We start from the raw sequence: 25659 nt of genomic DNA, 5'->3' as shown, positions 1-25659 counted from the left end.
CCTCCCAACCCAACAGTGATAAAATGCTGGCTTCTAACACCTGCTGTTCATTTATTTGTTCAGTCTTCATATATGTATGTGTAGCTATTTGAAAATTATTAACACATACCCCATGAGAGACAACTTTACTATCCATAGTGCAGTGCTGATACGTCATTCCTGAGTGTAATTTTAATAGATTTTGCTCAGACTGTGACCTCTCAAGGTGATCCTTTTTATTGTAGAGTCTGTATTTGTCATTCTTGTTTCTGTAAATATGCCCTTTACAACCTGAGCAGCGTGGCTGACATATCCAAATAGATTTGCATGAAGTCTGGACCCTACATTTGTTTTATCAACAGATGTTACTGCTACCTCCTTGCCTGTGTGCTCTTGACAACATTAATCTTCCTAAATTCTGGGATAGATATTGACTGAAGTTTCACTAGCCATGAGTTTTTATTAGGTCCTTAGGAATTCTAAATTTGACTCTTTGAAGAGATGCTATTGGGAGACACCACATAAAAGGTAACATTCAAGAAATCTTCACAATTACAGCACTGGGACAGAGTGTCATCATTTAACTGGGTTGATAAGTCTACATAAAGTACCAACTAATAGTGCCCTGAAGAAATGAACCTTAAACAAAAATTTGCAGTGTTATCTTTTCTTTTCTTTTTTCTTTTTTCTTTTTTTTTTGTGATGGAGTTTTACTCTTGTTGCCCAAGTTGAAGTGCAATGGCATGATATCAACTCACCACAACCTCCACCTCCCAGGTTCAAGCGATTCTCCTGCCTCAGCCTCCCTAGTAGCTGGGATTATAGGCATGCACCACCATGCCCAGCAAATTTTGTGTTTTAGTAGAGACAGAGTTTCTCCTTGTTGGTCAGGCTGGTCTCAAACTCCTGACCTCAGGTGATCCACCCACCTCGGCCTCCCAAAGTGATGGGATTACAGGCGTAAGCCACCAAGCCCAGTCAAAAATCCACAGTATATCTTATTCCCATGTGTTGCTGATAGAGTAGTAAACCTTATGGCCTATATTTAAATCACAAAGTCTGTTCAGAACATGGCAGCTTCTGTTCCATGCTTCCATTTCATTTACTTGGCATATTAATTCCAGGAAAATGGCTGAAGGATACTCTGTAATATGTCCTAAAATAGACTTTTTAAGTGCAACATTTTGTCAAGTTATAGGTATTTTGTTGCATTCATCAGGAGTCAATCATAAAAGTAGATTTATAATGTTAATGCCATATAACATTTATGGTTTTGTTTTTGTGATAAGCAAGACCTTGTATTGGTTAGCAGAAGATGTTACGTTAGACCCTAATGAAACAGGCCAGAAATAAGTAGAGTTTTTACAACAGCTCTTGTATTTTGCTCTGTATTATTCCCTTTGTGTTATTAGCTCAGCCTAAATCACTGCAGCATGAAAATAGAGATACTCAGAAAGGACATACCATTGCTTGTCCATAATAGCATAAACTTTGAAGCTTCCTTACATATCTAAAGGAAAGCATCCTTCCTGTCACCCATAAATAAATAGAGGTGGTCCTATGAGCATATATCTGCCTTCTTAGAGTGTGGGAGAGGCCAAGAGGAATAGGCTTGGCAAGGATTCTGACCCAGCAGGTTGTTGAGTAAGGAATTGGTTCCTGATGGATTCTTAAAACAGTCTAACTTCCACACTGGCTAAAGCAGTCAGCTCTCTGTGGCATACTCTGTCTCTATGATTACCTGCCAAATGCCTCCTGCAGACATGCAAAGATTAGTTACTTCAGGGGGAGTGGTTTATAACTCCAAAACACTGTTTTGAGCCAGATCAATAATAACAGCAAAGGCACACAGCAAGCAGCCCTTATTTTCTCTCTTAAAGAAACAAAGAACCCCACAATTCAACTGTTACTGACTGATCCTCGGCATCACTTTAACACCCTTGTGATTGCCCTTATTTGTTTTCCAGATACACCATGATTTTTTGAAATATGAATCAGCTAAATGCAATTGTATTTTCAGAGAATCAAAATCTACCATACATTATTGTCAATTTGCGAAGAGCCTGCTGTTTATGTGTCACGCACATGAGAAATTTCTGTTTTAACAATAGATTGGAAGGATGCATTTAGAAAAGTGTCTGTATTGTTTGCACATGTAAAGCCCAGGTGGGGTTAAGCAATAGAAATTCAACTAATAATAACAGTGATAATAACATGTGCTTGATTAAATGAGCTTTTCTTTCTTCTCTTCTATCCTACATAGGAGTTAATTTACATTTTAATAAACTGAATAGAAAATAATGGATTTGTTATATTTTTCTATGATGTGAGCAGAGATAACCCTTTAGGGAAAGAGTAAAATATAGTGTCAGAAGAAACAATTCCCAGGTCCTAGACTTGGGCACAGGCAAGGCTAGACAGTTCTGAATCTTATCTCAAATTCTCCCTGGAAGAGCATAAAGAAACTTTAGCAGCCAGGTCTTCAAGCAAAATTGAGGGCACTTTATCCCTTTGAGGTCATCATTTAAAAAATGACCTGATTAATCTTCCTTCAGTAAATCTAAGAATCAGGCAATTTAAAGGAATACGAACTTCATTTTCTTTGCTCGATATTTTAACAATATAAAATAATTACAGCCCTTTCTATTTCGATCTGAATTGAGATTGTATCAAATTAAGCATTGAATATATAATTCTGTCAGGTAAAAATAAGCAGTGGAGAGCTACAAATGTCGAAAAATCAGAAGAATATTTTCTCCAGGTGGAGTCACGTTTACCATTGTTTCCCCAAATGCTTCCTTGCTTTATGAGGAGATAGAATCATATTTGTGGTATCCGTTCTTTAATTTGAAGTTAATGCTAATAATTTAGATTTGGAAAGGTACCACTGGACCTACGTGTGTAGTGATGGGGTTGCATTAACGAAATCAAACAGGCATCAACAAAGGTACTTTATTGAGCTAAACATTCTTTCAATATTTCTTAATTCTGAACATTCAAATGGGCACAATATTACTAAGAACTCAGAACAAGCATTAATTAAGCTAATGATTTTTGCTAACGAATGTCCTGCTGTCTGTAATGGGACTGCTCCACTAGTTGGGTAGGGCTGCTGCATGCGTGCACAGTGCTGCCTAACAGAGAGTGCCTGCATACGAATTCCTCATCTGTCCTTGCTAAGTCTGTGACCTTGAACTCAGGACCTCCGGGATGTTAGTGGGCCAGTCAATGTATTTCTTTCCCAAATTTAGATCCGAATAAGAAGTAGACCTAGGAATAGACTTGTGAGTATACATAGAACATTCAAAGAAATTTATAAAAAATTAGAATTAATAAGTACATTTAGCAGCTTGCAGGATTCAAAGTTAATATGCAAATATCAACAGTATTCCTGTATACTAGCAACAAACAATTAAAAAATAAAAATATGCCAATTATAGTAGCATCAGAAAAATCAAACACATAGAGCCTACACACTGAAAAATAAATAAAAAAATTGCTGGGATAAATTAAGAAAACTAAATAAATGAACACTTTCTTCTAGAAATGCTCCATACCATGACCTGGGCAGCAGTTACATGAATGTGTACATATGTAAAAAGCTTTTGACCTATAAAGATTTCTGCCCTTTACTATGTGTGATTTATACTTCAATGAAAAACAAAACTAACTGATAAACAAAAGACAAAACTGGATCGGGGACATGGTTTTGATATGTGCCCACAATAGACTTTTGAGTACTTGATCCCCAAACTAGGTAGATTAACCCGTCCAGTCACTGATATGACTGGACAACTACAGTCCACATTTACCGAAGGATGAAGAGCCAATCCGAATCTTCGAGTCAACTGCCTGGTTCCAAATAAGAGGAAAGACTGAGCTGAACATGCCCTCTATTTGTTTTTGTTTTATTCTAATCCACCAATAAGTAGAAACACTTCTCTCTTCCTAGTAAGTAAGACAGGCTCCAGAAATTAATGTGAGTCTGTTTACAAAAAGGCGATAGTCTGTTTCCCTTTGTGAAGGGAAAGGAGGGTGTCCCTCCCCACCCATAACTTAGCTTTGCCCTTTAGTCTTCTCTTTTGCGAAATGGTGTTAATAGAACCTATTTCACACAGTGGTGTGAATGGCTTTGCCAAGTACCAATAAATGCGGAATTGGAGGAACAAACTATAAAACTTTAGAGGGGGAAGAGATCTTCAGGAAGATAACTTCATCCATTTATGTTATCCATTTCTGTTCCACAGAAAAATATGACCCCTTCATTATTTTATTATTTTATATATTAGGAAACTGAGACCTAAGGAGGTCAAGACCCTTGTCCAACCTTCATGGCTTTTTGGAAATACATTGGTTTTTTTTTTGTTTTTTGTTTTTTGTTTGGAGAGGGAGCTCCTCTCTTGATGCCCAGGCTGGAGTGCAGTGCCACAGTCTTGTCTCACTGCAATCTCTGCCTCATGGGTTCAAGCAATTCTGCTTCAACCTCTCGAGTAGCTGGGATTGCAGGTGCCTGCCACCATGCCTGGCTAATTTTTTGTATTTTTAGTAGAGGTGGGGTTTCACCACGTTGGCCAGTCTGGTGTTGAACTGCTGACCTCGGGTGATCCACCCATCTTGGCCACCCAAACTGCTGCAATTACAGGCATGAGCTGTGGCGCTCAGAAATACATTGTTGATATGATATAGCAGAACTGTATCTAATTCCAGCTGCTCATGTGCCTCATCCAGAGTTCTTTCTGCCTCACCACTCTGCTGAAAAACCATCCTAAATGACAGCAGATAGAGTTGCTGACCCTTCTCCCAGTCACCATAAATGTCCTGTTTTCAGAGGCTACCCTTTCTGTTCCTGTCCCCATGGAGAGCCTGTGTGCTGCTGCACTCAGGTAGCAGTTTATAGTCCTTGTTGAGCTTTCACAATAAGAACACAATTACTATTTAGAACCAAGGCAGTTATTTTCATTACCCACTGTGAAGCAGTTAGGCAGGTATTCTTTTGAAAGTAAATAAACAGAGTCAACTGCAATTATTTGGTTCCATTTAGCATATTACAAAAAGTAATGGTTTAGTGAATCCTAGTGGTCCCAAATAGTTAACGTACCACAGAAAATGATTCATAAAATCTCCTTCTCACTAATAACTCTGAGACAAGTGTTATGAAAAGGCACTAAACCCCAGGAAACCAAAGTGTTTTCACCTTCCCACCAAGTGACAATGTTATTGGTTTACAATTCTCTATTCACTAGCCATGAAAATATAGGATCTTTAGAGGCCAGGGCATCTTATAGTAGATTTTGTTTGTTCAATAACAGACCCTTACAACATTATCTGGACGGTTGCTGTGGTAAAGGAAATGGCCCTGTAAAAGCCACATGACTTTCCAACTTTATGTCACATGTCCCTGCATGCTAGTTTATTAGACTTGGGGCCAGCAGGGCTGAGACTGAGGTAGTAGCTGAAGAGAGTTCTTCCTGACAGTAAGACCCCCTTGGGTGTACAGAGCCAGGGAACTGGCAGAGTAAGAGAGCACAGGTACTCACTTCAGATGGACACAAACACAAAAACTTTGTGTCTATTTTGGAAAGGGGTGTGAGCTATTACATTGCAAATATTCCGCGGAAGCATGTATCTAGCTCCCCACCTCTCTATATGGCACTGACAGAATGGGCTTCTTTGTCATCGTTTACTATTGGTAGATTGGGTGCCAGTACTTGCAGTCAGAGAGAGAGCTGTGCACATCTGGAATGATCCAGAAAGAAGTCCTAAACCAGGCTTGGCAATGATGCCAGGGCACTGAAGGATGCCCTGTCCTCTGTCACCAGAAAAGTGTCTCCTCTGTAGATTTCTATACCTGCCCCTGCATTGCCACTAAATGTGACAGGAAGAACAAGGACTGAGGAGGCGTTTGGATCCAAATTATACCACATGCTTTCCTCACCTGTAAAATAGTGAGACTAATGTTTAGTTGGCAGGATTATGGTAAGCATTATAGCTCATTTATTAAGTATTGTGTATAACAAACACTCAAGAAGTGGTAGCTATTATTATTATTATTATTATGACAGAGTCTCGCTCTGTCGCCCAAGCTGGAGTGCGGTGGGGCAATCTCGGCTCACTGCAAGCTCCGCCTCCCGGGTTTATGCCATTCCCCTCCTGAGTAGCTGAGACTACAGGCGCCCGCCACCACACCACGCCTGGCGAATTTTTTTCTTTCCTTTTCTTTTCTTTTTTTTTTTTTTTTTTTTTTTTTTTTTTTTTTTTTTTTTTTTTTTTTTGCTTTTAATAGAGACGGGGTTTCACTGCATTAGCCAGGATGGTCTCAATATCCTGACCTCCTGATGCACCCGCCTAGGCCTCCCAAAGTGCTGGGATTACAGGCGTGAGCCACCGCGCCTGGCCGTGTTATTATTATTGTAGATATGAAGCTATTGCCTTTACTTTAAATGCTCTTGCCCAGATATTTGCCTGATTCACTCCCTATTCTTCTTCCATTATTCACTCAATGGTCCTCTTTTTGGTGAAGTTGACTCTAACTGATCAACATGATACTGTCTCAACATACCCACTTTTTCTTTCCTGTTCTCTCTTTTTTTTATGTAACACTGATTTGATTGTAATTATTACATAATTTTCTTAGTTGTGTTAATTTAAAAACATTTTTTGTAGCGTTTTACAAGAATTTAAGTCCTGTGACATCAGGTATTCCTGTATGTTTTGTCTACATAATACCCCATTGACAAAAGCAGTGCCAGATATATCATAGGTATGAATAAATATTTGTCAAACAAATCTTTTAAAAATTAGATGTGTGAAATTAGTTAAAAAATAATAACATTCTACTGACTATTGTTTGTATACACATATGTATAAATCTATGTACTTATGTTTACATGTGTCTATGCATACATATTTGTACATTAATCTTACCCATAATAACCTCAGAAGATAAGACACAGTTAGAAGGCACCTGGCTTAAGAGAGATGACACAATTTGCCTGGTTTGCCTTGTTTACACCTGTGTTCTCAAAATAATTATTGTCAACACTAACTTTCACTCTAAAAAATGACCCAAGTCATAAGTTATATGATCACCCTAAATGAGGATCAAAGGGAAAACGCTGATCTCACAGATATATGAGAGCAGTTCCTGTCTCAGTGCTGATGAATGAAGTATCCACTAGACAACCATTGGCACTGGCTTAAGAAATTTGTACTGGGGACACCAACATAATTTTTTATCTATGAAAAATAAATCTTAAATAGTAGTTATAAAAAACAGAAAGAGCAAACTCAGTGTCCATAAGACTTGTCCCTAACATTTGGTAAATGTATGTTGTGTGTTTCTTCTGATATTTTTCTACAGTTTGATCCTGGTGTTGGCTGTAATGACTCCACTTTGGATGATGGTTTTAGTATTGACCAGGACCGTTTAAGGGACTGCTGTCTTGAAGGTTATTTTGCCACTCAGTTTTTGTCTTTCTTTCTTTCTTTCTTTTCTTTCTTCCTTCCTTCCTTCCTTCCTTCCTTCCTTCCTTCCTTCCTTCCTTTCTTTCTTTCTTTCTTTCTTTCTTTCTTTCTTTCTTTCTTTCTTTCTTTTTCTTTAACTCTTGGCAATTTCTCTGATTCTAGTAGCTTTAATATTTAGCATTTGGTCTTCTGGACGAGCCTATAAGGGCTTGCTTAAGAGTTACCAGGCAGGTGGCACAAATTTGCCTCTTTTATAGTCCCAGTAAGTTGGAGAGGGAGAGAAAGAAAACCAACAAAAATGGCCATGGGTTCTGGGTGACAGACATAAGCTACTCTGTTTAAATGACTCTGCAATTTTTGGAAAGAGGATCTTTGCTTTCTTTCTTATATAACTTTCTATACTTATTTTGTGCGGTTTGATTTTAAAATGCCCTTCCTGTCTATCTTACTCCTCATTTCCACTTGGAAAATTTCCTTCCAATCAGGAAAATATTGCTTTAGCAAATTACACTTTTAACAATATCCTATCACGAAAAGCTCGAAAATGGATTAAAATCTAATCTTCTTCCCCTTTAACCTAGCCTGGGTATTTTATATCTCACTCTCAGGGTAGAAATAAGTAAATCTTTTTCAAACTTTTGACTACATCTAAATAGATAGGCCTTTAAATAGAACTCTTTAAAAGTGCCCATTTTTGTCCCAAGTTCGACATCAAAGTCAAAACTCTTCACCGTTTCTTCTAAAGACTCAAACTGTCTAACTTCCTAAATATTCCTCTGCTAGTCTTAGCCTGGGAACTTTAGTGTCCAGTGACCTATTTAGGTTGCAACAAAGAGGGCAGCTAGCAGGGAGTGTGAGGAGCCCCATGTTGTTCTCAACCCCATATGCAGCTAAATTGCTGACTTTCCCACCTTCTAGTACTTCAAGCACACATCACATCAACCCCCCACTGTCAGTCAAATGAGGGAGGAAAAGTTCACTGCAGAGAGAAGCAAATTTCAGGAATCAACTAAAGTCTCTGAATTATGCCAGTGATGTTTCCCAAATATATTTTTTGTTTTCCAAACCTGTTACCTTTATTTCAGCAACCCAGTTGGTCCCCAAATTTCTCATCCATATATATGTCCTGAAGTCTAGACTTCCAATATGGAGCTTATATCTAACACAATACCATTCTTATGAACCTGCTTGGCAGTAGGGGAGTTTTGATCACCTGTGACATAGGTAGAATTGATTGCAGGCTTTTTGAAATTCACAGGTAAAATCTAAAGGCTAAAATTAATGTGTAGTGTGACTCTTTCATCAAGAAACATTTTACTTGAGTTTCCAATAATTAGCAAATCTGATTTAAATATTTCTGTCCCATCGACCATGTATAAGAAGAGATTCATACTGACCAGTTCTAACTCTGGAGTTTTGTGGCCCTGGAAATGAAAAAAATAGTAGAATCACCAAAAGAAAATACCATGGTTTAGATAATGCATAAACTGAATTTCTGTAAACTGTGGATTTTCATGAAGGAATAAAAAATGTTTTTTCAGTACCATGATATAGGAGATTTTTAATATAAATTCCTGTAAACAAAGGGGAATAAGAGTTATTTCCATTACTCCTTCAGGATTTCTTTACAATATTTGAAAGTCCTTTATTTTCACCTCTCTGGAATTTGTTTTATATCTCATAAAACCATTATTGAGTAGAGAGAATAAAACTGAATAAACCATTTGCAGGTGGAATCCACTAGAGCTACCCACAAGTTCAAAGCTTGCACAGGTGGGCTTGGCTTCTGCCAGTGTCATTGCTCATTCCCTTCCTCTGAGAACCCCCAAAAGCATTTGAGAATTAAACCTAGGAGCCTAGTCTTTATTATTGTGACCTTGGTAGTGACGTATTTTTATTGTTACAGGCAATGAAAGCTTAGAAGAAAACTATGTCCAGGACAGTAAGATGGGGTTTGTCATCAATGCCATCTATGCCATGGCACATGGGCTGCAGAACATGCACCATGCCCTCTGCCCTGGCCATGTGGGCCTCTGCGATGCCATGAAGCCCATCGACGGCAGCAAGCTCCTGGACTTCCTCATCAAGTCCTCATTCATCGGCGTATCTGGAGAGGAGGTGTGGTTTGATGAGAAAGGAGATGCTCCTGGAAGGTAATCTTTTCAGTAATGAATCTAAACAACCTTGTGAGCCTTCCTGTGCCAGACAGATGGCAACTATGGCTTCATCTGGTTCCATGGTTTCTGGGTGTCGTGAGGATAGATACAACTAGGTAGCAAAAAGTCCAGGGATAATAGATGAAATTACCAAAGACCACACTACTTTTAAAATATTAAAAAACTTCTTTTCAACACCCGATACCCAGTATTCTACCAGTGCCACCCCTTACTCAGCTATCACTTGACCCTTTTTCCAGAATGCTTGGGACATCCCTGCAAGCCCAGGAAACTAAAGAAAGTACACTTGGCCAGCAGAGACCTCTCAGACCTTGCCAGTACCAGGCCAGCATCTTTCTGATTGATTAACTATATACCATTCTGGTTATGAAATATTTTGACTATTACACCCGGTTAAAGAGCTCAATATGCAAAGAGAACTAAGTCCTGCATATATGTCTCCCTTCTCCTCAGGCTAACTTAGGTTTCTGCTAACACATCTGGAGCAAGAAAGGAAACAACTTTCTTTTTGGAATTGAGTCCCTATGGCTTTTAAAGAATTAATCAAACAAAAAGCAGATAAAAAGTAAACCAAGGTATATGCATAAAATCCTCTCCAAGCCATTTTACATACAGTCTGCTCTGAAATACTTGTTTTGATACTACCAGTTAGCTCAAGCATAATTGGTACATAGGACATTTTGTTAGTATCAAGAATAGTTGTGTTCATTCATACGCAATTTCCTAGGAAAGGCATAATCAGAATGGCAGAAGAATTAACACCTTCAGGAGGAAGGAAAAAGGCCTTCAGTTTGGCTGCCACTCAGCAAGCCCAGGGCCTTATAGGCCCTGTAACCTTTCAGTGTATGACGTCCCAGACTTAGAGCTTTTTAGAAAAGCATATGCTGTGTTCAAGTGGAACATCAAATCATGTAATCTTCATTGCTGTAGGTGGATCATTGTCTTTCTTTTAAAGATAATAAAACTGGGTATCAGAGAAACTAAGGAACTCACCTAATGTCCACAGATTGCAAGCTGTGGAGGCAAGTGCTCTCACTCTGAGGCTTCTAATCAGGCAGCATCACACTGCCTTTTAGCAGATCCTAAAATAAGCAACATGGCTGGCAATCTTCTTTTTGTGTTTTGAGAAAGAGTCTCACTCTGTTGCCCAGGCTGGAGTGTAGTGGCGCAATCTCGGCTCACTGCAATTTCTGCCCCCGGGGTTCAAGGGATTCCCCTGCCTCAGCCTTCCAAGTAGCTATGATTACAGGTGTGTGCTACCATGCCTGGTTAATTTTTTTTGTATTTTTGGTAGAGATGGGGTTTCACCATGTTGGCCAGGCCGATCTTGAACTTCTGACCTCAAGTGATCCATCTACCTTGGCCTCCCAAAGTGCTGGGATTACATGTGTAAGCCACTATGCCCGACCTTGGCAACCTTCTTAATGTCATTTCAGAAGTACTGTAAGGGACTGTTTGACCCTAAATAAGCCTCCATGTATCTCTTTATTGTCAGCTTGAAGTCCTGCACTTAGGGAGTACCTTGTTGAGAGCTAACTGGATTCTCCCTGTTAAAATCTGACAGCTCTAGGAAGGATAAATGATATCAGTCATTGTCAGCAATTAAAATGATCAATTTATCAGATTTCTTCCAAGCTGCTAGTTAGGTGGGAGCAGGTTTTGACTGGAATGCAAGTGGGGTAGATGGAATAATTCAGGAACTGGGCATGTGAAAAGCTTCAAGGAAGTGGTACCGGGAGGAACAAGTGGGTCTGAGATTCAGAACACTGACTACCTGCGTCTGTAAACCCTCTTTCATCCTGTGTTCCACTGGACACTAGGCTCAGTAAGGGCTCAGAATTAGAATGTAAACCTTCCTTCAATGATTCCCAAAGATAGCATACAATGTGCCTAGCACAAGGCCAGATGCATTTTTGATACTTCATAAATTCAAGTTTACTCCTGTCTCTTTACAAGTTATCTAAAATGTAGGTGCATAATTTTAGCTTGTTTCTTCTCCATCTTTAATTAAATATTCAGATCTTACTTAAGCTTTCCCCTGGGTCTTTTCTTAGGGATCATATCCTTTTGCTTGCAATTGGTTAGCATAATCCATTTTCAATTTCTGTTTCGAAAATCTCCCTGTACGTCCTCCTCCTGTCATACCAGTGTTCATGCTTTTGGTCCCGCTTATAATTACTTCAGTTAATCATCACACAACGTAAACTGAATGCATTGAGAGGATGTTGTGAATATGTAATTTATAGCATAAAAAATTCCAAAATAAAGACCAACATGCCTGGAAGGAACCCTGGGGTCAAAAGAAAAGGCAGTGTTCAGTAACACACGCAGTATGAGGAAGGGTTTTTAAAACGAAGTCAGTAATTTTCCCTTGATATTTTCAATAGTTTTTTTCCTAGCTTTTGGGACTTTTTTTAAAAAATGTGTTTTATACCAAAATATTGTGAATTTTTTTTTGTTTCTAAATGCTAATGAAGTGTGAACTGATTTCTGTTATGAAAAAGCAAATGAGGAAGCTAAAATAAAGTCTTTGGAAACTGATTTAAAGGAAAAAGACATTCTAGAGCCAGCATTGTAGCAAAGCCTTCTTTGTGAGTATGTGAGAAGCTGTAATAATGTAATCTGAAATAAAACACAAAAATTCCTGGAAATGAAAATGGAAATTACTCACATCAAGCACTCACAACAGTACAAGAGGTTCTATAGCTCTAATGAATTTAAAATGGAAAGATATCAGAGGTGTAGATTAGTGTCATTGATCAACAGGATGAGTGTGAGCCAGCAGCCCACAGTTAATTCTCACTTGGATATCACTCAGAAAGATACTCTGAAGAACTTTCTGGTATGTCTAGCAACTGAGGGATAATAACTCTCTATTAGTCAAAAGTCCACACAGCAAAGAGATGAAAAATGTGCTCTGGGAGTACCATTCTCTCTTCTCATTCTAAGTGCATTTTGTTTACCTGGCAAAGGAGAGCTTTCTTTACTTTCTCAGAGTACCCTTTTCTTTTAGGGGACAACTATTTGTAGAAATTGCAAGAATCTGGAGGTGGAGAAGCCATTAGCTACCCTTTGGGTGACAGAATGCATTTGCAAATTAAGAACAGGCAGAAAAGCCAATCAACTGACATTCCTTGTCTAGATAAAATAATAATAATAATAATAATAATAATAATAATAATAATAATAAAAGTCTAGGCTAGATACAGCCAATAGGTTTCAGATGCCAACTTAGTTTGATTGGCTGTAGCCTCCTGGAGTGGTAGGCTGAGAGGGATTGTGAGCATGAGTCAGTTTAGAGAGAAATAATTGCAGGAGGGATTAGGCAGGAGTGTGTGAGATGGGAGAGGGATGAAGAGAGCTGATGAAGAAGAGTATGTGTTGATTTATTGCCATTTCCTTCAGTCAAGCAAAAAGAGCAAGAGTTCATGATTCATCTTCTACTCTAGGAGGATGAGCACTTTGCATAGGTACTGCGGAAAAGAAACCCACTTTGCAAAACTAGTAAGGAGCAACCAAGCATGCAGCTTTGGGAAACTGCAGCATTAATTACAGAGTGAACAGCAACATGGAAAGGAGATGTAAGAATGCTGGAGTTCCCATGACTGAGACATAAATGGTTATGCCAGTACAAAGTTGTTCTCCAGTATTCATATAGTAATGAAAATAACCAGAGTATTTTAGGACATTAATAGTAATAGAAATAGGAATGAAATCATGCTATTGCCTTATAGATTGTCTTTCTTCATTTGGGATGCTATAGCAAAATATCATAAACTGTGTGGTTCACAAATAACAGAAATGTATTGCTCACAGTCCTGGAGGCTGGAAAGTCCAAGAACAAGGCACCAACAGATTTGGTGTCTAGTGAGGGCCTGCTTTCTGGTTCACAGATGGCGCCTTCTAATTGTTTCCTTGTGTGGTGGAAGGGGCAAGAAAGCTTTTTAAGGCTGCTTTTACTAATCTCATCCATGAGGACTTTGTCTGCGTGGCTTAATCACCTCACCTCCTGAAGGCCCGTCCTAATACCATCACCTTGGGGGTTAGGATTTTCAGCATATGAATGGAAGGGGGTGAACATAAGCATTTCGACCATAGGACAAGCGCATTTGTCCAGATTATAAAGCAGTTTTTTACATGCCTATCTTAATAAATCTCCACAAGAATCACATGAGGCTTAAAGAGTTTAGTGGCATTCCTAAGTAGTAAAATCTACTGTTAAAATGTTAGAAAAGAGACCAGCTTGTACATTCCGATGTTAGATCTTGTGTTCTTTAGATTGCATCGGAGAATGTCCTATATCATATACATACATGGTGTGTGCTGTACAACATGATGTTTTGATATACTGTATGTATATAGTGAAATGATTACTATAGTGAAGAGTTCTAAGCGTCGGTTTTGCCATTGTGTAGTGTTCCGGCATTTCAAATAACTGCAATAACTGATACCAGTTATTTGGTTTCAAAAATATTTATCCTAATCAGGGAAGAGATTAGTTTAAATGTCAGTGCACAAGACATTAAATCCTTAATATCCTTATTAATTAAAGATGCCTTTCTCAGATTTCTTGCTCTATTAGCACCTTAAAAAAGGTTCCAGGTTTGATAAAACTCACCCCTTTTAATACAGTGTAATGAAAATGACAATTGAATGTGAAAAAGAAATTTGGATTAAAGTAATCAAATAAAAAATTAATGTTCTTACTGATACTTACTCAAAGAATAACTTAGTAAACAATAATTTGAAGGACATGATCAACTTAGCAAACATAATATTATTTTTTGGAGGATAAGCAGAGAGAAAAGTACAAGAGTAATTTATTTTTTAGTGAATATGGACGATACACAGAGATTGAAGAATGGGATATACATATTTGAGATAATCAGAGGAAACATAAGAAATAAACTAAAATATTGGCAGTACCTGATGTAAGATGATTCTAGCTGTTCTCTTATTTCTATTATTATCTACTTCCCAACTTTCTTTGTTTTCTACATTATGTCTATATTCTATAAGACATGCACGTTGTGCTCCTTGTAGGTATGATATCATGAATCTGCAGTACACTGAAGCTAATCGCTATGACTATGTTCACGTTGGAACCTGGCATGAAGGAGTGCTGAACATTGATGATTACAAAATCCAGATGAACAAGAGTGGAATGGTGCGGTCTGTGTGCAGTGAGCCTTGCTTAAAAGGCCAGATTAAGGTAAGCCACAAATGCATTCTTGCATGCTATCTGTGAGGAGGTCGGCTGCCTGGACATTAGTAAAGAACAACACAGACAATTTTAAAAACATGACTGTCAAGAAGGGGTGTACCACACTTACAGTTTTGTCTCTTGAGTTTCGGTAAAACTAAAAAGACAAAGATTAGGAAACAGAGTGGGTAAACTCTTAGAATATTTGCATAGTCTTTACTTGAATCACAATGATGGGCTGGAATCTTCAATACAATCTAGGCAGGAAACAGATGAGTAATCAAATTTTAAAAATCAAAAACAGAAGTAAATGTGAAAACCAAAGCCAATAATAGTGCTTAGTCATAGTTCTAGCTATTGTTAAAGAAAGCAGAAGCTGAACAATGCTAAATAAGCAAATAACTAAAATATCAGAAGTTGAAATAAGGTAACACAGACTGGTTATCATTTTCTGTTTCTCTACCAAGTACTTTGTTTCTTCTGAGACTGGCATTTTTTTTTTTTTCAATACAAGAGACTGTCCCCACTTTCTCACTATTTTCAGTAGCTATTTGAAGGGTGGAGTGGGGCAAGTGAATAACTATGACATCACTATATATAGAAAATGACAATAATCAAGCATCAAATCCTCAGCTGGGTGTGCTAAAGAGGCTTCTTGATGGAGAAAGCATGGATACACTCTCCGTATCCCAGGCTATTTAAAACCAAACTGGGTGATGCACTAGGAAATGGAGCATAGGGGAGGGATTATGAATGGCAGGATATGGATTAGATGACCTAATAGGTCTTTCGCATCCCTAATTTTCTGTGATTCATCTTGAGGCACAGACAGGCTGTCACGTAAATGCCTCACAGCACAGCTGGAGCTGGGGTAGATCAGGCATGAGGCTCTGGCTCCCACCATGCTGACTTGTCGCCATGCCATTCTTTGCTTGGGAGCTGCAAAACCACGCATGCAGGAGAGATTCTCTGATAAGTTCACGGAAGGCTCCCCAGGGCAAGAATCTCGTCATATAATGCTAAGTTTAGACAGAGGCTGGACATGCTTTATCTCAACTGACTAAAGAAAATGCATGATCTGCAACCTGTAACATCTTTTGGCAGCTGAGAAGAGCTATCCTGGTGGACTCAAATTCTCAGTCACTCTAGTCACTTGGACAAAGAAACAAACTTCTGAGATGAATCATGCTAGTTTTAAGTATCTTGTACCTTCTCTGCAGAAGTCATATTAAATTATTTAATAGTTGTTATGACAACCAGTCAATCAGCATAGACTCCATTCTCATACTGTGACATGGTATTGGAGGCCTCATGCCATGGCTATGGTAAATCTTTGAATTGGTGGATTATGGGAAGATTTGGCCAATGTGTCCTACATGGCTGGGGTCATGTGGGTGATTCAGGAGATATGGAGACACTGCTAGCTTCCAAGCAGTGCAGAAGTATTTCAATAGTCTAAGAATGTATAAAAGTAGTATGTATGGGTTGATTCCTGTCTAGGTGGAATATTTCCACATGAGGCTGCTGATGATATAAGGTATGTTCTCTGAAATCCAGAGGCCCCAAATTTCTCCTTGCCTGTTATCATGAGATTCCAGACCAAGGCATTCTGGTTGCATCATCTTTTCTAGATAGTGGGAAAAAATAGGATATCTGTGGACTGAAGTCATAGGTGGGGAGAGGACAGAAGCCCTGAGCACATGCACTTCTGCCACCCAAAGGATGCCACATGTTGGCTCAGGCTGTCTCTCCAGTGTGGGTGTAGCATTGAGGTTATTATGCAGACAATGGCTGGGAAAGAGTTTTTGGAACTACAAACTTCAGTTTTGCAGGTTATATGGAAAAAATAAAACCTGGCGAGGAAAAAACAAATTGTTGCAAGGATTTGCTGTCCTTTCAAGCTCCCTTTCACAATTCCTTACTGTTACTCTGACTGCCATGTGGCCATGAATGGGTGCTCACATACCACGTGTACTCCCCTTTACACCTTCCAGAGGAGAGGCCTTTGTTTTCCCCAATTCAGGGGCAAGCCTGTCCACATACGTCCCTGCACCTAGACACTGAAGTATTTCTGCCATCATGTTTACACTATGCCCATGCGTGTTATCGAAGGAAATCCCAGAAGTTGTTGCTGAGCCATTACAGAGCATTCACTATAAATGCAAAGCACCTGGGGGCCAATTTTAGAAAATTGTATACACTGCAGAAAGAAAATGTGCGTGTTCTCAATACCAACATGGAGTGGAGGTAAGGGGGGATGTCTCTTTCGTTTCTCATAAGCACCTTGGGAGGTATGGAAACAAATAAAATTTGAGTCCCATTTACCAAATAATATTATGCACATTCTAACATCATTAATTTGCCACCTACCAGGCCCAGGATGCATACAGCCAGATCAGTAGCCACTGTCAAGATATAAGAGAAACAGGCAGCTTACAAGGTGAATGTAGGACATACATTTGTATTAACTGGGAAATACAGCCTTTAGGAAAGGGTTATTTGTCTTAAATATCAAATGCCATTTAAACGGCTAAAATAGTAATTTGATGTCTTTTCTGATAACCCATAGAACTTTCTTATGATCATTTCCTTTGAATTTGTCAAAACCCAGTTTTCTTGTGTTATTGATTTTAGAATTACAAATGTATCTTATAAATATAATATCACAGTCAAACCACAAACACAGGTAAATAAAATAATACTTTTTATTGTTGTGTGTAACCTTAGTGTCCTGTCAGGAAATAAAGAGCCCACGCCAGATGGTTTACAAGGGGAAATTTAACAGAAGAAAATGGTTACCAAAGTAAAATGGGGTACTGAGGCAACTCAAAGGTGACCAACAGCAGTGTCTACTCCCACTCCAGAGCTAGAAGGACCCAGGGAAACCTCATAGCTACTACCTCTGAGCTGTCTCTGAAGTGGGAGAGTGAGGGCACCCTGACTTTTCTCTTCTCCTTCTCTTTTGCCTCCCATTAGTTCCTCTTACTTTACCAAATCCATCCAGAAGACAACTGGCAAGAGATCCTGGAAAATGTAGTTCACAAGTATCTTAGCTCAGGTTCCCTTGAACCCTACTAACTATGCAAGGCTTAATTGCTAATACATTAATGGAAGATTCAATCCTAGAGAAACAAGAATGAGGGGGAAAGGGAAGTGAGATATGGAAGGATGCGGGAAAGCAAAACAAAACAAGGTGACACGTTATTGAGGAGGAGATTGCTTCACTGCACATAACTAATCACGTTGCCTCAAGAGGTCTCTGGATAGGCTATTCAGACTATTGGAGGAAGGTGGGAGAGGAATGAATGTATTCACTTCATCCTCTTTTCTGCTTCATGTGGCCAAAGTTTATGCTCACAGGAAGTTACATCACCAGATCCCGTCAGGCAGCTGCTGAGGAAGCCAGAGCCCAGGCCCTGTAACACAGCGCTTCTTCAGATTCTGGAAGCAATGTGAGGAGTGAGAGCCTAGGTGGGTCTCCTATGGTCTGGCCTGGGTCCTGCTACGGTGAGTCCAACAGGGACAGTTCTGGAGCACAGAGCCTACTCAAAGGGAGGGAGAGACAACTAGAGATGACAGAGATGAAGGAGCAGTGGTCGAGACTGCAGTAGCAGACATAACAGCAATGTCTAGAACTCTCCGAGTGTTGATAGCCAAGGGTCCAAGACACAAATGCAGCCAAAGAGAGTATGGGGTGACAGATAAAATCTGAACAGTTTTGTGCAGGCAAACATCAGGGACCTGGTGTGTGTGTTGATCTCACATACAGAACCCACTGCTGTTTTCCTTGCTGTAGTGAAGAACAGGAAAGGGGCAGAAAGGGGAGGAAAGGTAAAGGAAAAGAAAGTACTGAAAAGGAGCAGGGAGGTAATCAAGATCAGGGACTAACATTGATCAAGTATGTTCTTAAGCAAGTACAATAGATGCTTTACAGACATCATTTCAATTACTCCTTAAAACGACCCTTTGAAAGCAGGTATTTTCATCCCCCCGTTTTACAGATGAGGGAATCTGAGACCCAGAGGGATTGAGTCACTTGTCCCTAAGCTCTCAGCTAGAAATTGCCAAAGCTGGGCTTGGAGCCAACTTAAAGCTGTTATCATCCCACGGACACATGTTGTTCAACTATCTTTCATTATATGAACTGGCACATTTCCTACAAACGCATATTTCAATTTCTATGCCTTATTTTTTTCAACAGCTCACAATAAAATCATAAGTAATGATCCACTTTTAAAATTCCGAGGGAGCAGAATCCAGAATTCAGGAAGCAATATTTCTGAAGGAGGCTGGCAGAGTTAATAGAGACTGAGACATTGACAGGGAAGTGAGGGCAAGGATACTGAAGATTGATTTCACTGGCCTCCTGTTCTTTCTCCCCCCTCTCCCCTCCCTGCTCTCTTCTGCTTTCTTTTTCTCTTAAGTTTATATTTGAATTCTTTTCTCCAAGATGTTGGTTTTGGGTTGTGAGGTTGGGGTAAGAGAATAGAGATAATCTTACCTCTTCCTATCATCACCCAGCCAATCATGACAGAATTCTGGAGATATTAGGTCAATGTGGCATACATCATAAATGTTTCTCCTCATTTACACATGCCTTGCTGTTGTATAGTAAAGTGGCACCTTATTTATATGGAACAAAGTCCACATATCTTACACATTGTAGGCTTCAGAATTAACTGTTTTCATTTACCAGATAAGACATTTCGTCTGATTTCTTGGAATTATCTACTAGAGAAATAAAATGTTCATTTTAAAAGGCATTAGAAATGTAGCCCTAGCAAAAGAAGCCTGCTTAATTTAAACCTCTAGCATGCTCCTTGCTCAATTTTAGCTTCTTATATGACTGATTTTTCCCACGGATGAGCAAAGAGGCCAAAGAGCAGATTCACTGAGAATCAAAGCAAAGGGAACATGATCATTCTCATTACGACCTAACATACCCTTAAAAATGGATGGAAGTAAGAGAGGTCCACTAAGAAACCATTTATATTTGGCTGGAATTGGAACGTTAAATGTGCCTAGGTTTGTGCTGTGAGCATTATTAAATAATGCTGCTACAGGAGTTCGTGTCTGGCTTTTCCTGTTAGTAGATACAGCTACTTGAGAGAAATCACCAATGGAGAAAACTTATAATTTCTAATAATATCCTTCTTTAAAAAAATAAAATTGCTCATATTAATTTTCAAATTGACACCTTTCAACACAGGCCATTGATTAAAAAGTAGCCAAGTTGTGTTCGGTCATGTCTCTTCAAGACTCTGCAGAGACTGGGATTAGAGTCTCAGATTCCAGAGCATTTGTCATTATCAGCAACCTAAGATTCTTCCTTAGCTCCCTTATCTTAACATCATTTCCCTCTTCCTCTGTACATTTTTCTGCTATTCAAAGAGCTCTCTATATTTACAGTTGCTTAGTTAGCCTAGCTTCCACATTACTGGGTAAAAGATGCTGTTTATCTGGAAGCTTGGATACCCATTCTCCCATTCTTTACCACGATAGTCAAGCAATTAGTACAACCCTACTTTTCCTGATAATAAGAAAAGGAATGTGATGAGGTGAAAGTTGATACTCTAGAACTTTATATAAAATCTGTGTATATGTGTCTATGTATGTGTATGTATATACACATATGTGTGGGTGTACTATTAATATATTTCTACTATGTGTAATCAGTTCTTCCTGTTGCTCTATACAGAAACAGCTACATGAAATAGATGTGTTCTCAGCTATTTAAATAGATGATGTCCTCAGGGAGGAAAACAACTTTAATAATGTGATAGACGAAACTAGTATTCTATGGAAATCAGCTAGATGAACTTTGAAAAGCCTTATGATTCCACTTACTTTGCAGTGATGGAAACCTTGCAACATGTTTGTCAAAATATAAGATAAAAAAAACCTATAACACCATTTCCTGAAAAGAGCTACCACTCGAAAGATATTGCCCCTCTGATCTCGCTGGCAGTGGTTGGAAGGTTGAGGGAACGGGAGCCTGAAAAGGCAGAGGAAAATGGTGTTAGGAAGAGGATAGACAACGCATCCGCTTCCACCTTTCCTACTCCCACATTGAATGCAAGTAGCTCATCTGCTGATTTACTTCTAGGTCACATTGTAAATAATGCTGGGTTGATGATTTTATACTCAATTTTTCCATCTGCAATTGCTCCAAGTTCAGAGTTCAAAGTGTGTCACATTGTGGCTGTATTTCCTTTCACCTCTAGCTATTTATTTTTGTTTTTAGAGGCTACACCATAGAATATAGAAATAGTTTCTTTCTCCTCCAGTGCATGTGCTTCAAAATTGCTTGTATGCATTTGCTTTCCTCCAGGCAGTGTGAGGAAGAATTTTGTCTTAAATGTGATAGAAAGAGAATTGTTTAGACCTAAATCTACCTCAAGTAAATTATCCTATTCTTCAAACAATCATCACTATCTGATTACTACCTGATTGGCACTGGCATCTCATGACCTTGTCCCCATGACCCAGTCCAGCCAGCCCCAGCTGGCAATAGCTTAATGAGATTATTCCTTTTTCTTTAACCATTTCATGCCTCCTAACGTGGATTATCTTTGGACACTTTTCACATCTGTAATGAGTATTTTTATTCTTGTTCAGCTGTGTCTTATAATTTTGACCAAGTTAATGAATACCTATCTTTTGTTCTCATTTGGAAACATAAAAGAAAATATTAAAGAATAGTACAATGATTACTCACATATCCACCAATCTCATTCAAGAATTATAAATCTTTTAGCATGTCATGCCTCTCTCTCCGTCTCTCTTTCTCCCTCTTCTATTTTTTTCAGAACCATTTAAAAGGTAAAAATATCATCAAATTTTACACCTTAATACCTCAGCTTATATCTTCTAATAAGGACAATTATCATATAGTCATCAAACCAGCTAAGAAAGTTAACAATAACATCTTCAGCCATATCTGTCACATCCACCCCAGCTTTTTCCCTCTTTGTGAATCAAAACAAGCTAACCATCTAAATCATATAGTTAATGTAACCATTTTGGCATCCAGTAAAACAATGGTTCAGTTCCTCCACTGTGTAATATCTTCTCAATTCTAATGCAAAATGGCAAGTTCTGAGTACAAATTGCCCACAGGCATATCAAAAAATCACGTACCTGAGAACTCTATAATTACGTAATGATGAGATCTGCCTGTGCTACTAAAATTTTGGAAAGGAATTGAAGCACAAACATTGTCTTTAATGTCTTATTGTGAATGTAAAAAAAAAAATGAAATTACTATAGTATCTCTGAAGGAGGGGAAACTTCACAAACACAGGTCAATGTGAAAAATTCCATGGAAGTATCATTAATTTATCCACAACCACTCTGAGTAATGCCTATACCTTCATCACTCCCGCTCTGACCTATATCTGTGCTGTTCTCTTGCTCACTGAACTTTTCTGTTATTACCTGAGATCCAGCCCCTTCATCACTTTCAGGGACAGATCCCCATGGAGAAACGCTGCGAATCATGGGCTATTGGGCAGAACAGGGGACACAGCAAGGCTGATATGTCTTTGGTGGCAGTGACAAAAGTGGGGCACATTTAATTTTTTAAGTAGGCATTTATTGAAGTATAATGTACACACAGAAAAGTAGCAGAGGATGGCACAAGTATGAATATGGAGGGTACGCACCTTACCTAGCCTTACTCTAGCTGTCCCCTCTGCCTAGAGCACTCTCTCACCAGATAGCTATGCCCTTTCCTTCCCTCAAGATTTTGCTCAAATGGCAACATCTTAGTAGGACCTTACCTGACCACCATATATAAAAAGGCAACCCCGTATTTCAGGTGTCTTCCTATCAGGATGAGGACCAGAGAAAGGCAGGCACCTACGGTACAGACTTCAAGAAGGCGGTCACTCTCAAGGTCCTGCAAGCTGGGTGAGGACTCGCATGTCCCTGAGGGAGAAAGTCTCTTTAAATTTGGTCCCTAGACATTTTCCTTGCCTCATCTTGGTTTCTTCCCTATGACCTATTCCTCTTTCTTGCTTTAGTTTTTCCAAAGCCTTTTTTTCTAGAATGACAGCTCCTCAAAGGTGGGGATATTATCTGTTTTGTTCACTGATTATTTCCAGCCTTGATACAGTGCCTGACACATTGTATGTAGGCTAGGCAATCAAATGCGTATTTCAAATAAATGAATGAATGGATGAAAGAGTCAATGAATGACTGAATACATGTGCTCTGCATAGGCATTTTTATTGACACATAATAATGGTACATGTTTATGGGGTACACATGATATTTTAATACATGCATACAATGTGTAATGATCAAATCTGGGTCAGTGGGATATCCACCACCACAAATATTTATCATTTCTTTGTGTTGGGAACATTCCAAATGTTCTCTTCTAGCCATTTTTAAATATACAAGAAATTATTGTTAACTATAGTCCCCCTGTTGTGCTATCAAACACTAGCATTTATTTGCTCTATCTAACTGTATTTTGATACGCATTAACCAGTCTCTCTTTATTCACCCCTCTCCTTCCCCTTCCCAGCCTCAGGTAATCAGCATTCTATTTTCTACCTCCATGAGACCAACTTTTAAAACTCCTACGTATGAGTAAGAACATGCAATATATTTCTTTCTGTGCTTTGCTTATTTAACACGATGTCCTCCAGGCTCATTCATGTTTCTGCAAGTAACAGGATTTCATATACCTATTGGCCATTTGTATGCCTTCTTTTGAGATATGTCTATTTAGGTTTTATTCCCATTTTAAAAATCAGGTTATTTGTTTTCTTGCCCTTGAGTTGTTTGAGTTATTTACATATTCTGGTTATTAATCTGTTGTTGGATGGATAGTTTGCAAATATTTTTGCCCATTCTGTAGGTTGTCTCTTCACTGTGTTAATTGTTTGTTTCCTTTGCTGTGAAGGAGATTTTAGCTTGATATAATCTCATTTGTCTATTTTTGCTTTTGTTGCCTGTGCTTTTGAGGTCTCATCCAGAAAATCTTTGCCTGGACCAACGTCTTGAAATGTTTCCCCAATATTTTTCTCTAGTAGTTTCATAGTTTCAGCCCTGACATTTAAGTCTCTTATCCATTTTGAATTTACTTTTGTATATAGTGAGAAATAGGCATTTAGTTTTTTTTCTTCTGCACGTGAATATCCATATTTTCTTAGCACCATTTATTAGAGACTGTCCTTCCCCCAGTGTATTTTCTTGGAGTCTTTGTAGAAAATAAGATGGTTGTAAATATGTGAACTCATTTCTGGACTCTATCTTCTGTTCCACTGGCCTATGTGTCTGTTTTTATGCCAGAATCATGCTGCTTTAATTAACTACCTGTGTAGCACATTTTGAAGTCAGATAGTGTGATGCCTCCAGCTTTGTTCTTTTGCTCAAGATTGTTGGGTTATTTGGATTCTTCTGTGGTTCCATGAGAATTTTAGGATTTTTTATTCTATTTTTATTATTTTAACTTCCCAGAGGGTACAATGTTTTTACGTGGATAAATTGCATGCCGCTGAGGTTTGGCGTGGGGATGATCCAATCACCCAGTTAGAGAGCTAGTATCAGACAGGAAGTTTTTCAACCCATGGCCCTCATAGTAGTAGTCCCCAGTGTCTGTTGCCATCTTCATATCCATGTTTACCGAGTGTGTAGCTCCTGCTTATAAATGAGAACCTGCAGTGTTTGCAAGTTGTCTATTCCTGAATTAGTTTGCTTAGGATGATGGTCTCCAGCTACATCTATGTTGCTGTAAAGGATGTGATTTTTCTTTTTTATGGCTGTGTAATATTTTATGGTGTATATGGACTTCATTTTTCTTTATCCAGTCCACCATTGATGGGCATCTAGCTTGATTCTATGTTTTTGCTATTGTGAAGAGTGCTATGATGAATACATGAATACATGTGTCTTCTGTGAAGATTACTATTGGTATTTTGATAAGGATTGCATTTAATCTGTAGATCACTTTGAGTAGTATAGACATTTAAACTATCTTATTTCTTCCAAGCATTAACATGGAATATCTTTTTATTGTTCTGTGTCCTCTTCAATTGCTTTCATTAGTGTGTTATACTTTTCATTGTAAAAATATTTTATCTCTTTGGTTACATTTATTTATGGGTATTTTTTGGTAGCTACTTTAAATGAAAAATGCTTTTTTATTTCTTCTTCAGATTGTTCACTATTGGCATATAGACATACCAGTAATATTTGTATGTTGATGTTGCATCCTGCAAATGTCCTGAATTCATTTATCAGTTTCTACAGTTTTTTTTTTTTTTTTTTTTTTGGTGGGGATGGGTAGACTCTTTAGATTTTCTAAATAGATTATTTTGCCATCTGAAAACAAGTTCAATTTGACTTCTTCCTTTCCAATTTGGATGCCTTTTATTGCTTTCTCTTGCCTAATTTCTCTGGCTAGAACTTCCAGTACCATATTGAATAAAAATAGTGAAAGTGGGCAACATTACCTTATTCCATATCTGAGAACAAAAGGATTTCAATTTTTCCCTGTTCAGTAAAATGTCAGCTGTGGGTTTGTCATATATGGCCTTATTATGTTGATGGATGTTTCTTATATAACTAATTTGTTGAGAATTTTTATTATTAAGGGATGTTGAATTTTGTCAAATACTTTTTCTGCATCTATTGAAATGATCATACCGTTTTGTTCTTCATTCTGTTGATGTGGTATTAAACCATCCTTGAATGCCTGAGATAAATCCTAGTGGATTGTAGTTAAAAATCTTTTTGATGTACCGTGGAATTTGGTTTGCCAGTATTTTGTTGAGGATTTTTGCATTTATGTTTATCAGAGATATTGACTTGTAGCTTTCTTTT

The 25659-nt window shown here is 38.4% G+C and overlaps 1 protein-coding gene across 1 annotated transcript in view; it reads left to right on the top strand.

Moving 5' to 3' along the window:
• Window positions 1-9351: 9351 nt before the first annotated feature.
• The window catches only part of GRM1 (glutamate metabotropic receptor 1), an 88562-nt gene continuing 72254 nt past the window's right edge, over window positions 9352-25659 (top strand). Inside the window, exons 1-2 of the mRNA XM_017877615.1 lie at window positions 9352-9596; window positions 14664-14832. Coding sequence (XP_017733104.1) covers window positions 9391-9596; window positions 14664-14832 — 375 coding nt within the window. The 5' untranslated portion in view covers window positions 9352-9390. The remainder of the gene's footprint in view (window positions 9597-14663; window positions 14833-25659) is intronic.

This window comes from Rhinopithecus bieti, unplaced genomic scaffold, assembly GCF_001698545.2.
Source record: "Rhinopithecus bieti isolate Rb0 unplaced genomic scaffold, ASM169854v2 scaffold_10706, whole genome shotgun sequence".
Lineage (NCBI taxonomy): Eukaryota > Metazoa > Chordata > Mammalia > Primates > Cercopithecidae > Rhinopithecus > Rhinopithecus bieti.
This window is presented reverse-complemented; position numbering and strand designations above follow the sequence as displayed.